This window comes from Pempheris klunzingeri, chromosome 8 (genome assembly GCF_042242105.1).
Source record: "Pempheris klunzingeri isolate RE-2024b chromosome 8, fPemKlu1.hap1, whole genome shotgun sequence".
NCBI lineage: Eukaryota > Metazoa > Chordata > Actinopteri > Acropomatiformes > Pempheridae > Pempheris > Pempheris klunzingeri.
In genome coordinates, this window is record NC_092019.1 from 117,619 (window position 1) to 132,331 (window position 14,713).

The 14,713-nt window shown below is 48.2% G+C and overlaps 1 protein-coding gene across 1 annotated transcript; it reads left to right on the forward strand.

The window, feature by feature from the left end:
* The first annotated feature begins 2,433 nt into the window (after positions 1–2,433).
* On the forward strand, positions 2,434–7,691 carry LOC139205634 (ankyrin repeat domain-containing protein 34A). Its single transcript, XM_070835908.1, has 2 exons — positions 2,434–2,467; positions 5,954–7,691. The coding sequence occupies exon 2, from the start codon at positions 6,038–6,040 to the stop codon at positions 7,637–7,639; it is 1,602 nt and encodes a 533-aa protein (XP_070692009.1). The 5' UTR covers positions 2,434–2,467; positions 5,954–6,037; the 3' UTR covers positions 7,640–7,691.
* The last annotated feature ends 7,022 nt before the right edge of the window (positions 7,692–14,713 follow it).

The window sequence follows — 14,713 nt, forward strand, 5'->3', positions numbered from 1 at the left end:
ACAGTGCTCTAGTGGGGTAGTACGGTACTATGAGCTCTTTAAGATATGATGGAGCCTGAACATTAAGAGCTTTGGAGGTGAGGAGAAGGATTTTAAACTCTGTTCTAGATTTGACTGGAAGCCAGTGAAGAGAAGCCAGTACAGGAGAAAGATGGTCTCTTCTCTTAGTTCTGGTCAGAACAGAAGCAGCAGCGTTCTGGACCAGCTGGAGAGTCTTTAAGGACTTATTGGGTCTCTGAATTAAAGAGTTTGTTCTGAGCTGCTCTTCATGGAAACAGTCTGAGATAATGTTTGTTATGAACTGGTGCTGTATAGATAAAGATGGACTGATTGATTGATTGATTGATTGATTGACAGAACATGTGTTAGTACATGTGTGTGTGTTAGAACATGTGTGTTAGAACGTGTGTGTGTGTGTGTTAGAACATGTGTGTATGTTAGAACATGTGTGTTAGAACATGTGTGTGTGTTAGAACATGTGTGTATGTTAGAACATGTGTGTGTTAGAACATGTGTATGTGTGTTAGAACGTGTGTGTGTGTGTGTGTGTTAGAACGTGTGTGTGTTAGAACATGTGTTTGTTGGAACATGTGTGTGTTAGAACATGTGTTAGAACATGTGTGTGTTAGAACGTGTGTGTTGGAACATGTGTGTGTGTGTTAGAACATGTGTGTGTTAGAACGTGTTAGAACGTGTGTGTGTGTTAGAACATGTGTGTGTGTTAGAACATGTGTGTGTTAGAACATTTTTTTGTGTTAGAACATGTGTTTGTTAGAACATGTGTGTGTGTTAGAACATGTGTATGTGTGTGTTATAACATGTGTTAGAACATGTGTGTGTTAGAACATTTTTGTGTGTTAGAACATGTGTTTGTTAGAACATGTGTGTGTTAGAACATGTGTGTGTTAGAACATGTGTTTGTGTTAGAACATGTGTGTGTTAGAACATGTGTGTTAGAACATGTGTGTGTTAGAACATGTGTTTGTTAGAACATGTGTGTTAGAATATGTGTGTGTTAGAACATGTGTTTGTGTTAGAACATGTGTGTGTTAGAACAAGTGTTTGTTAGAACATGTGTTTGTTAGAACATGTGTGTGTTAGAACATGTGTGTGTGTTAGAACATGTGTGTGTTAGAACATGTGTTTGTTAGAACATGTGTGTGTTAGAACGTGTTTGTTAGAACATGTGTGTGTTAGAACATGTGTGTTAGAACATGTCATGTGTTTGTTAGAACACGTGTGTTAGAACATGTGTTTGTTAGAACATGTGTGTGTGTTAGAACATGTGTTTGTTAGAACATGTGTGTGTGTTAGAACATGTGTGTGTTAGAACATGCGTGTGTTAGAACATGTGTGTGTGTGTTAGAACATGTGTTTGTTAGAACATGTGTGTGTGTGTTAGAACATGTGTGTGTGTGTGTGTTAGAACATGTGTGTGTGTGTTAGAACGTGTGTGTGTGTTAGAACATGTGTTTGTTAGAACATGTGTGTGTTAGAACATGTGTGTGTTAGAACATGTGTTTGTGTTAGAACATGTGTGTGTTAGAACATGTGTGTTAGAACATGTGTTTGTTAGAACATGTGTGTTAGAATATGTGTGTGTTAGAACATGTGTGTGTGTGTTAGAACATGTGTGTGTTAGAACATGTGTTTGTTAGAACATGTGTTTGTTAGAACAGGTGTTTGTTAGAACATGTGTGTGTTAGAACATGTGTGTGTGTTAGAACATGTGTGTGTTAGAACATGTGTTTGTTAGAACATGTGTGTGTTAGAACATGTGTGTTATAACATGTGTTTGTTAGAACACGTGTGTTAGAACATGTGTGTGTGTGTTAGAACATGTCTGTGTGTTAGAACATGTGTGTGTTAGAACATGTGTGTGTTAGAACATGTGTGTGTGTGTTAGAACGTGTGTGTGTTAGAACATGTGTTTGTTAGAACATGTGTGTTAGAACGTGTGTGTGTTAGAACATGTGTTTGTTAGAACATGTGTGTGTGTGTTAGAACATGTGTTTGTTAGAACATGTGTGTGTTAGAACGTGTGTGTGTTAGAACATGTGTTTGTTAGAACATGTGTGTCTGTGTGTGTGTGTTAGAACATGTGTGTGTTATTCAGGGCTTCCTGTCTGAGCAGCAGACCCTAACCACACCTGGGGGGGTTTAATCAAACGGGGGGGGGGGGGGGTGTACGGCCGCGGCTCTGCTGTGAGCGGCTCTGACAGCTCAGAGGAGGAAGAGGAGGAGGAAGAGGAGGAGTGTCGGTGCAGCAGCTCCGTCAGTCAGTCAGTCAGGAAACAGTCGGTAACGGACAGTAACGGACGGTGAGGTGATGAAGATGATGATGCTGCTTCTTCGGCTCGGCGGTGAGGAGAGAAAAGCTCCGATTCCTTCATCCATCCTCCATCTTCATCTCGCCTTCATCTTCATCCGCCTTCATCTTCATCAGCTGCCGAAGCAGCTTCCGACGGTGTGTGTGTGTGTGTGTGTGTGTGATTTAAAACACCGTGGAGTCACCAGATGTGACGGTTTGATGATGATGATGAAGCAGCAAAAACACGCCATGTATCTGATCCAGTGTGTGTGTGTGTGTGTGTGTGTGTGTGTGTGGTGTGTGTGTGTGTGTGTGTGGTGTGTGAGAGAGGCTGCGTTTAACTTGGCAGCTGGAGTGTAAATATAGAAACCACTGCGTCAGAGCGGCGGACTGACGTAAGAACCCGGTAAATATCCGGGTCTCTGCATTCCTCCACAGCCAGACAGCTTCTTCATCATCATCTTCATCATCATCGTCATCACGGTGAGCTTCTCCTCCACTGAGTGACAGCTGACAGTCACGTGGCCTCAGGTGATTACTGGTTATTGATCAGTGTTAAAGTACTCAGTACTACAGCTGCAGTACAAGTACATGTTCCACCTGAGCCACCTGCTGCAGGGTCCAACAGTCCACCTGACACACCTGAGGGGGAGGAGGGAGGAGGGGGGGAGAGTGGAGGAGGAGAAAGAGAGGGAGGGGAGAGAGAGGGGGGGTGAGAGAGTGGGAGGGAGGGAGGGAGGAGAGAGAGAGTGTGTGTGTGTGAGAGAGTGGAGGGAGGGAGGGAGGGGAGAGAGAGGTGGGTGAGAGAGTTCTCACACACTACTCTCTTCTCTCTCACTCTCTCACTCTCTTCTCTCTCTCTCTCTCTCTTCTCACTATCACTCTCACTTTCTCACTCTCTTCTCTCTCACACTCATCTCTCTCTCACTCTCCTCTCTCTCACACACACTCTCTCTCTCACACTCTCTCTCTCACACAACACACACTCTCATCACACTCCAAACTCTCTCATCACACACACACTCTCTCTCTCTCACACTCTCTCACTCTCACACATCACACTCTCTCTCTCACACACACACTCTCTCTCTCACAACCTCCTCACACACCCACTTCCACACTCACTTCCACACACTCACTTCTCACACACTCTCTTCTCACACTCTCACTTTCTCACACTCTCTCTCTCACACTCGCTCCCACAACACTCTCACTCTCTCACACTCTCTCTCTCACACACACACTCTCATCTCTCACACTCTCTCTCTCACACACACCACACTCTCTCTCACACACACACTCTCTCTCCACACTCCTCTCTCACACACCACTTCTCACACCACTTCCACACACCACTTCTCACAACACTCTCCTCTCACACTCTCACTCTCACACCCTCACTCACACTCCTCACACACACCTCACTTCTCACACACTCTCTCTCTCACACACACTCTCTCCACACTCTCTCTCTCACACACACACTCTCTCTCTCACACTCTCTCTCTCACACACACACACTCTCACACACTCACTCTCTCACACACACACTCTCTCTCTCACACTCTCTCTCTCACACACACACACTCTCTCTCTCACACACAACACTCTCTCTCACACACTCCTCTCCTCACACACTCACCTTCTCACACTCACTTCTCACACACTCACTTCTCACACACTCCTTCTCACACTCTCTCTCTCCTCACACACACAACTCTCTCTCTCTCACACTCTCTCACCCACAAACACCACACACTCCTCTCCTCACACTCTCTCTCTCACACACACTCTCTCTCTCACACACACCTCTCTCTCACACACACACTCTTCTCACTCTCTCTCTCTCTCACACTCTCTCTCTCACACACTACTCTCTCTCTCAACACACACACTCTTTCTCACTCTCTCTCTCACACACACTCTCTCTCTCTCTCACACTCTCTCCTCTCTCTCACCACCCTCTCTCACACACAACCCCACACTCTCTCTCACTCTCACACACCTCTCACACACACTCTCTCACACACACTCTCCTCCTCTCAACACAAACAACACTCTCCCCAAACCACACACACACACTCATCTCTCTCTCACACTCTCTCTCTCTCTCACACTCTCACTCTCACACACACACTCTCTTCTCACTCTCTCTCTTTCTCACACTCTCTCTCTCACACTCTCTCTCTCACACACACTCTCCCACACACACACACTCTCTCTCACACACACTCTCTCCCCACACTCTCTCTCTCACACACTCTCTTCTCACACTCTCACACTCTCTCTCTCTTTCTCACACTCTCTCTCACACACACTCTCTCTTTCTCACACACTCTCTTTCTCACACACACTCTCTCACACACATTCTCTCTCTCTCACACACACTCTCTCTCTCACACACACTCTCTCTCTCTCACACACTCTTTCTCACACTCTCTCTCACACTCTCTCACTCTCTTTCTCACACTCTCTCTCTCTCTTTCTCACACTCTCTCTCACACACACTCTCTCTTTCTCACACACTCTCTCTCTCTTTCTCACACACACTCTCTCACACACACTCTCTTTCTCACACTCTCTCTCTCTTTCTCACACTCTCTCTCTTTCTCACACTCTCTTTCTCACACTCTCTCTCTCTCTTTCTCACACTCTCTCTTTCTCACACTCTCTCTCTCTCTTTCTCACACTCTCTTTCTCACACTCTCTCTCTCTCACACACATTCTCTCTCTCTCACACACTCTCTCTCTCTCTCACACACATTCTCTCTCTCACACACACACACTCTCTCTCTCTCTTTCTCACACTCTCTCTTTCTCACACTCTCTCTCTCTCTTTCTCACACTCTCTTTCTCACACACTCTCTTTCTCACACTCTCTCTCTCTCACACACATTCTCTCTCTCTCACACACTCTCTCTCTCTCTCACACACATTCTCTCTCTCACACACACACACTCTCTCTCTCTTTCTCACACTCTCTCTCTCACTCTCTCTCTCTCACACACACACACACTCTCTCTCACACACACTCTCTCTTTCTCACACTCTCTCTCTCTCACACACTCTCTCTCTCTTTCTCACACTCTCTTTCTCACACACACTCTCTCTTTCTCACACTCTCTCTCTCACATACTCTCTCTCTCTCACACTCTCTCTTTCTCACACTCTCTCACACACACTCTCTATTTCTCACTCTCTCTCTCTCACACACACACACACACACTCTCTTTCTCACACTCTCTCTCTCTCACACACTCTCTCTCTTTCTCACACTCTCTTTCTCACACTCTCTCTCTCTCACACACTCTCTTTCTCACACTCTCTCTTTCTCACTCTCTCTCTCTCTCTCTCACACACACTCTCTCTCACACACACACACACTCTCTTTCTCACACTCTCTCTCACACACACTCTCTCTCTCACACACACTCTCTCTCTCACACACACACTCTCTCTCACACACACTCTCTCTCTCACATACTCTCTCTCTCTCACACACACACACTCTCTTTCTCATACTCTCTCTCTCTCTCACACACACTCTCTCTCACACACACACTCTCTCTCTCACACTCTCTCTCTCTCTCACATACTCTCTCTCTCTCTCTCACACACTCTCTCTCTCTCTCTCTGCAGCAGGTCATGTGACTTCTCGTGGAGGATGGGCAGTCAGCTTTGAGCCAGCTTTCAGTGTGCCGGAGGTCTGAGGCACAGCGAGGGATCATGGGAGATGGAGGCCCCCTGCAGACAGAGGGGAACGCCCTCCTCAAAGCCGTCTTCCAGGGGAAGCTGAGGCTGACCCGCCTGCTGCTGGAGGGCGGCGCCTACATCAACGAGGGCAACGAGCGCGGCGAGACGCCCATCTCCGCCGCCTGCTTAGCGAGCTATGACGATCCGCAGACCCGGCAGAGGATGGTGAGGTACTTGCTGGAGAAAGGCGCCGATCCAAACATCCCGGACAAGAGCGGGAGGACAGCGCTGATGCATGCCTGCGCCGAGCTGGCGGGGAAGGACGTGGTCTCACTGCTGCTGGAGAATGGAGCCGATCCGAGCCTCAAAGACTACTCCGGCTCCTCCGCCCTCGTCCACGCCATCAACAAGGGCGACCGCGACACGTTGCAGGTGCTGCTGGACGCCTGCAAGGCCAAAGGCAAGGAGGTGATCATCATCACCACCGACACGTCTCCATCAGGCACCAAGAAGACCAAGCAGTACCTCAACTCTCCGCCCTCGCCGGGAATCGTGGACAAACTGTCTCCGGCCTGCATGTCTCCCTCCGAGGTGGAGATTGGAACCTCCTCACCGGCCGGAGACAAGAGCAAAGACGGGGAGGGGATCTTCAGCTTTGCGCTCACCTCAGCTTTACCGTTACCATCAGCCCGATTTCCAGGTGAGAAGAGGCCGCCACCACGCAAGCTGCTGAAGAGGCTAAATTCGGAGCCCTGGGGCCTGGTGGCACCCTCGGTGCTGGCCGGAGTGCCTCAGGAGAGGGTTGACGGAGGCCTGGAAGAGGAGGGTGGGTGCGAACTGAGCAGGATGATCACAGAGATCAACGGCCTGTCCGTCACAGAACCGATGAGACCTCTGTTGTCACGACGACACAGCATTGAGACCCACGACCCCTGTTCACCCAAACTCATCGACCGGTCCTGCTCAGAGGACTGCGCGGCCCTCTCCGGTTCCTCCTGGGCCGACAAAATCCAGCAGCACCAGATCCTGTACCGCAGGAACACGGCCCCCGAGTCCCAGGAGAATGCTGGGGGACCGGGGGCGTTGGTGGCCCGGGCCCTGGCCCACCCCAAACTGACCCGGATGGAGCACTATGAGTCAGACACCCACCTCTGCCCAGAGTCCATCCCTGGATCTCCAGACTCCGGTCGGGTGTCTGTGGAGCGGAGAAGGTACAATGCCTCCCCCCTCTCCTTGGTCACCAGCTCCTCCAGGGAGTCTCTGGAGAACATCCCCAACTCGGTGTCTCCCATGACCATGCGCCGGCGTCCCCCAGGGCTCTTGGAGCGCCGGGGCTCCGGGACCCTCCTGCTGGACCACATCTCCCACACCAGGCCTGGCTTCTTGCCTCCGCTCAACATCAACCCCCAGAGACCCATCCCCGACATCCGGGCCAATGGCAAACCCACCTCCCCCATCCACTCCGGGCACAAGATCCTGGTCCCTGTGGCACCAGCGTCGCCCAAACGGGGCCCTGACTTCAAGACAAAGAAGAAGCTGATGAGGAGACACTCGATGCAGACGGAGCAGATGAAGCAGCTGTCCACCTTCCAGGAGATCCTGGCTGAGAAGGTCATCGAGTCCAACGGGGATTGATGGCAGGAGGCGTTGCAGCAAGGCATGATGGGTAGCTGCAGAGAACTTCAGGGTGGTGATTTACTGTGAAGCTGCTACATCAGGTCATCAGCCTGTGACCTATTTAAACCCATGTCCTGGTGTCCATGGGGGGCTGCACCCACAAGGCTTCTGATAAACCAGGGTTCAGTTCAGCTTGTTTTTACTTTACAGAGCCACTGTAAGTTTTTAGCCACTGGTTCTGGGGTTAATGTTGTTCAAGACTAATGATTTAAACCGGATCATGACAGAGACTCCCCCACATCCCTGCCCATTCCTCATGAACCATTAGAGTCCAGACCAAAGACCACCAACCTTTACTGTCCAGGTCCTGAGTGTCTGTGTACGATGCTCCAGGCCTCTTTAACTCACTGTAGGAACAGAGATGATCTATGAACCATCGCAGCTTCAGGCAGCTCCACTTAAACAAAACGCTTCAACTCGTTGTGTCTCTTCAAAGTGAAGCAGCTCCACGATCTATGAGCGGGTTCTGCTCCGTCCTCCACAAGGCTTCAGGAGTGTTTCAGAGACTTTCTCCTGCTCATCAGTGTTCCTGCTCAGATTTAGCTGGTTTGGTCTAACAGGATCAAACAGGCTGTGTTTCTTCTTCTGCTGCTTTAAATGTGTTTCTTTCTTTCCTGCTTTGTTGTGCTGCAGCTACAGACAGCAGCTAAAGTCAAAGTCAGAGTGTTTCTCCATCCCAGATGAACCTCTGGTCGTCATGGTGTTAAAAACCCTCTGACCGGCTGACGTCTGACCTGGTGCCCCCCCATTAGAGAATAATACTGATGTGCTGCTGGAAGATACCACTGACAGTCTGCACGGGGGCTTTTATTTTGAAAACTGAGCAGATTCTCGTTGCTGTTTGTCTGTCTGACTTCCTGCTGCCTCCTCTGCTCTGAGCTGCTTGATGTCCGTCAGAAACAGACCAGGAGTGAATCTTTAGCGGAGCACCAAGATGCTGGGGGGTCTGAAGCTGGTGGCAGGTTTGAGTCTTTGTGGGCGCAGCTCTCCTGTTTCCTTTGTGGGTTCAGCAACTGATGCTTCCTGTGAACCATCATTACTCACGTCAGTCCAACACTTGGAACTATGGACAGAAACAACGTGTTTGATGTTTACAGACGCACTATTTGCACTGAGGTTGATGACGGATGGAAACACGGACCTTCTGCTGTTGACCTGATCTGAGATCTGACAACAAACTGTTGCATCAACAAAGCCGACGTGTTTATTTGAGCTCCTTTATGAGCTCCTTTTCTGACTGAACTACTGAACTACTGCGCTGTACGTCCTCTAGCTATCTCCTCTAGTTTCTGTAGTCGCTGTTTCAGTGTAAATGCTCCCGAGCTCCTCTGGATGAATCTTTATTTTACAGCTCACAGGGACATCTGAAGTCCGTCCATTTCTGAACTTTAACCAACATCACAGAGACGACGCTTTGGTCTGATTTGTGTTGAGATGACATTAATGAAACATCATTTTTCTTGTTTGTGAAATTCCAAAGAAGTCGTGTGGACGAAAAGAACCAAAACCTGCTGAGACTGTAAATACTGTAAAGATGTGCAATAGAGCCAAACCGTTAACGGCACCCTGAAGCCCTTGTCTGGTTCAACTGCAGAGGGCACCAAAGGACACTTAAAGGAGCAGTCCACCGTTTTCTGGAGATCAGGTTCATCTTTGTGTGTCTGCTACAGATGTTGGTTCAGGCCGGGGTTAGCCTAGCTTAGCATAAAGACACATGAAGATGCTTAATGGCTCAGTCACACCAGGAAGAGTAACAGTAAAATGTATGTGAAATATTTGGTTCTAGACTCTCTGTGATATTGTGAGGACTCACAGCGTTAGCTGCTGCAGCTGGAGAGCTAACTGCTAACATGCTAATGGTAATCAGTCACAGCATCTCTGAACTTCTTTCCACTCTTTACTCTGATGCTTTGTTTATCATTTTGTTTAACAGAGTTACTACAGTTAACTAGTTTGGCTAACATTTCCCCCTTGCTTAGTGTCTTAGTGTTAAGCTAGGCTAACATTTCCCCCTTGCTTCCTGTCTTAGTCCTAAGCTCGGCTAACAGTTCCCCCTTGCTTACTGTCTTAGTGCTAAGCTAGGCTAACAATTTCTCTTTGCATACTGTCTTAGTGCTAAGCTTGGCTAACATTTCCCCCTTGCTTCCAGTCTTAGTGCTAAGCTAAGCTAACAGTTCCACCTTGCTTCCTGTCTTAGTGCTAAACTAGGCTAACAGTTCCCCATTGCTTCCAGTCTTTGTGCTAAGCTAGGCTAACCGTGTGCAGACACAGAGATGAAGCTGATGGGAGATGAAACAGAAAAGTTTGAGTGAAACCAGCCGAATGTCTCTGCTGATGGAGTTTGACTGAAATGTTTTCATTGACTCGTCAGAATGGAGATGAAGTGAATTCATGTTGTTTAAACTCGTCCTAAATTCAGGGCTGAATGTGGATCAGTTGGGAAACACTTTGGTCCTGATGAAGGCGCTTCTGAACTGTTCAGTTCATCATGTGACCTGTTCCCTGCAAGTGAACTGAGTTAATCTAACCAACAAACCAGTCTGATCCAGTTTAATCTGGTCTGATCCTTAGAAAACTAGTTTCATTACCACAGTTCAGTTTGAACCAGTGAGAGGGGTGAATCATTACAGTTTAAGCTGGTTTAAAGTGGATCAGACTGGTTTAAACAGGCCCGATAGATGGACCTTGTTGTTGAACGTAGATACTTGAAGTTGAACCTAAATGAAAGTATTTTTGTAAGCCCGTTAGCAGATAGAAACATCTCTAATGAATCCGTCATCTATTTTTCTTCCTTCGCTCTGATTGTAACTTAAACTGTGGAATAAAAACATTTGTTTCATGTTCAACCCACAAACCTGCTGCTTCAGTCTCAACATCTGACGACACCGCCCTCTTTACATTTAGCATCAGGACAGAGGAGGTTTATGTTGGGGGGGTTCATGTCCAAGTTAGGAGGACAAATACTGAATATTAATACACACTTAAACATGTTCTGCTAACAGGTACACTGCAGTGTGTTTACATTGTGGAGGGAAACGAACAAAGAATTTCAATGCTCAGTGTCACCATCGTGTTCTTACTGTGCATATGACAAATAAACATCTTGAATCTTGAATACTGATAACACCTGTAAACCACCTGTGGACCAGTCCAGCTGACTTCTGTCCTCACTGAGGTTCTCTAACCTGTTTTTGATTGTTAAATCTGGGCCAGTAAAGGACCAGTCCAAGGTCCCTGTCTCACCTGTATGTCTCTGAGTCCCCTTTAACAGGAAGAAACTCCCCTTTAACGGGATGTTGATGGTCGGCTACAGGGCACCACCAGAGTGGTGGGTGGAGTCCTTCATGATGCAGACGGCCCTCCTCCTGTTTCTGCTGGTGTAGGTGTCTGTGGTGGGGGGCGGGCTGGTCCAGCACCTCAGCCTCCTCAGGAAGCACAGGCGCTGGGGGGCCTTCCTGACCAGGCAGGAAGTGCTGCAGCTCCAGACGAGGTCCTCTGTGAGGTGTACGCCCAGGTACCTGAAGTTGGAGACCACTGCTGCTCCTCCAATGTGCCGGGGGGTCTGCCCTTCCTGAAGTCCTGAAGAATGGGTAGATGCCATCCTGCTGGAAGAAGTCTGGACGTTTCCAGAAAATGTAAAATATAAATTAATGTTACGTTTGACTCAGTACAAGTGGACCGCAGCCATGCGTGGAGGCTGAGAGCACAGCTAAAACCACCCATGGGTGGAGGAATGAGACCAGAAATAAAAATAAGATAAGATAATCCTTTATTGATCCCCATGGGGGAAATTCAGGTGTTACAACAGCCAGGATACAAAAAAAACAAAATTAAAATCACAATAGAAAAAGAGAAAGTGACAGTCACAGCATGATGTAGTGCAGTATGACAATATGGAATGGTCTAATATCCATCCGTTGTCTCTACCGCTTATCCGGGGAGCTGGAGCCAATCCCAGCTGACTTTGGGCGAGAGGCGGGGTTACCAGCCAATCACAGGGCCAACATATAGTGACAGTCAAACACTCACCAATTAACCTAACCTGCATGTCTTTGGATTGTGGAAGGAAGCCGGAGTACCTGGAGAGAACCCACACTAGCACGGGGAGAACATGCAAACTCAGGTAGATTCGAACCTGGAACCTTCTTGCTGTGAGGCTGACCACCACACCACCATGCTGCCCTGTGGTATATGTGCAAGATAAAAAAAGGACAGTGGGATACTACCATCAAGCAGAACTACTAGTTTAGTAATAATGACAATATTATTAATAATAATAATGACAGGGACAGTTCTAACAACCATATTAATGATAGTTCAGTAAAATACAAAATATAATAGTATAGTTAATAGAATGTTATGTGCATATTTCAGTCAGTTCAGTGCAAGAGGTGGGGGATCAGTGAGTGCTGTTTGTTGGGGGGGGGTCAGCATGATGGCAGGCTGTGTTCTCCACTCTTGTTAAACAGTCTGATGGCAGTGGGCACAAATGAGCCTCCTGGGTGGGATGAGCCGCTGAATGAATGAGCTGCCCAGCTGCCACAGCTCATCGTGGAGGGGGTGAGAGGGTTTGACCTTGATCTTGTCCTTCATCCTCCTCTCCACTGTCTCCAGACTGTCCAGCTCCAGTCCAACCACTGAGCTGGCCTTCCTCACCAGCTTGTTCACCTTGTTGGCATCACTAGCCTTGATGCCTCCGCCCCAGCACACCACCGAGAAGAAGAGGGCGCTGGCTACCACCGACGGATCGAATGACCTGAGTCTCCTCAGGAAGAACAGCCTGCTCTGTCCTTTCCTGTAGAGGGCGTCAGTGTTGTGCGTCCAGTCCAGTTTATTGTTTATTTGTACCCCAAGGTACTTGTAGGAGACCACCCTCTCCACTCCCTCTCCCTGAATGAAGACAGGGACAGGGCTCCTGCTGCTGCTGCTCTGGTAATCCACCACCAGCTCCTTAGTCTTGCTGATGTTGAGCTTCAGATGGTTGTTGGTGCACCATACGATGAAGCTCTCTATCAGTCCTCTGTACTCCTCCTCGTTGTCCTTGGTGATACATCCAACGATGGAGGAGTCTTCGGAGAACCTCCGCAGGTGGCAGGTACCAGAGTTATAGTGGAAGTCCGAGGTGTAGAGAGTGAAGAGGAATGGTGCCAGAACTGTTCCTTGGGGCACTCTGGTGTTGCTATCCACCCTGATGTACTGTGGCTGGCCAGTGAGGTAGTCTGTGATCCAGGCTGTGGTGTCGGGGTGCAGCTGCATCTCCAGTAGCTTCTCTCTCAGCAGACTGGGTTGGATGGTGTTGAAAGCACTGGAGAAGTCAAAGAACGTGACTCTCAGTGCTTCCCTGCTTCTCCAGGTGAGAGAGAGCCTTGTGTGTCAGGTAAATTCAATTCAATTTCAATTCAATTCAATTTATTTGTATAGCCCAATATCACAACAGAGTGTCTCATAGTGCTTTACAAAGTTCACTGAAATAAACAAGTGTAAGCGAGCAAACAATCCCCCCCCACGTAGTCCAGATGGAGTCACACTGCAGCCAGTCATTTGCTTCATCCCATTCCACACCTCTTTGGTGTTGTTCTGTCCCGTCTTTTCCTCAGTCCTCTCCCTGTATTTGTGTTTTGCCTCTCAGCTTCTTCTTTAACTCCTTTTGGACCGCTCGGAGTTCTATGAAAGCCCTTTTCTTCTTGAGAAGGTTTTTTATTTCTTCGCTGATCCAGGGTTTGTTGTTCTGGAAGCAGCGTACCTTTTTGGAGGGTACGATGTCCTCACAGGAACAGATGTAGTCTGTGATGCAGTGAGAGAGGCCCTCGATATCCCCCATAGTCCTCCTGAAACAGCTCCCAGTTAGTGGACTGGAAACAGTCCTGGAGGGCCTCCTCGGCATCCTTAGACCACACCTTCACCGTCCTCGTGCTCTCCACCCGCTGCATCGCCCGAGGCTTGTAGATGGTTTCAAGGTGTATGAGGTTGTGGTGTGATTCAACGAGTGGGGGGACGGAAGAGGTGCTGTATGCCCCCTTCACATTGGAAAATCCTTTTGCCGTTGACCATGAGAGTCCAGGAGTTTGATGAGGTCTCTTTTCAGAAGTTCAGAGGTCTGACTTGGGATGTCATCACATCCTATGTGAAGGACAAAGTGTTGGGCTTCGTGGTGCTTGGCCGGGATGGTGGGAATCTTTCCCATCATATCAGCAACTTTAGCGCCAGGAAAGCAGAAAGTCAGAGCAGACTTTTTCTTTACTTTCCTGATGATTGAGTCTCCAATAATGACGTGTGAAGACTGAATGGGTGAGAAAGGATGGTCAAAGAGGGAGACAAGAGCCTGTTGGACCCGATCCTTGTATTGACAGCCCAAGAATTTACCCGGAGAATTCAGTGGGTCCCAGAAGCAGTTTATTCAGGTCACAGGTAAGGTACGTGCAGCGCTGGGCTCGTGACAGAGCTCTCGGAGGAGCAGCTCAGTCAGAGGAGCCCAGACAAGAGTTAAACATCTGATTTTAAATGATTCTTCCACAGAGTACCGTACATAACCGTGTCCAATTGGCTGTTGGGGTTCATGCGTCACAGGTAGCACGACCCTGAAGTGATGCTATGATATTCTAACAGTCGTGGATGTTGTCTGCGTAGGCCGGTATCTATAGTCATAACTTCAGAATATGTTTTGCACATCACAAGCACTTTTGGTTCCTGCTTATCGGTTAGACTGAGGGTCGTATCTGGACGTTCTCAAAACAAGAGGAGAGAGGCACTGCTCCAGTGCAGCTCAGAAACATCTCATGGAGACACTAAAGCTCCAGTTTAACACCAGAAGAACTTTTTGTTGTTATATTAAGGGTTCTTATTAACAAGCCCTTCCCTTAGGGTTAACCCCCCCCCCCAAACCAAACAGATCCAGACTCGCCTGCTGTTAAACGTTCTCACAGCGGAGACTTCCTCCCTCCTTCTCCACACATTACAGCTCATGACCATCAGCTTGATCAATCAATCAGTCAGTCAATCCATCAGAGTCACAGAACAAAAAATGTTCACCTG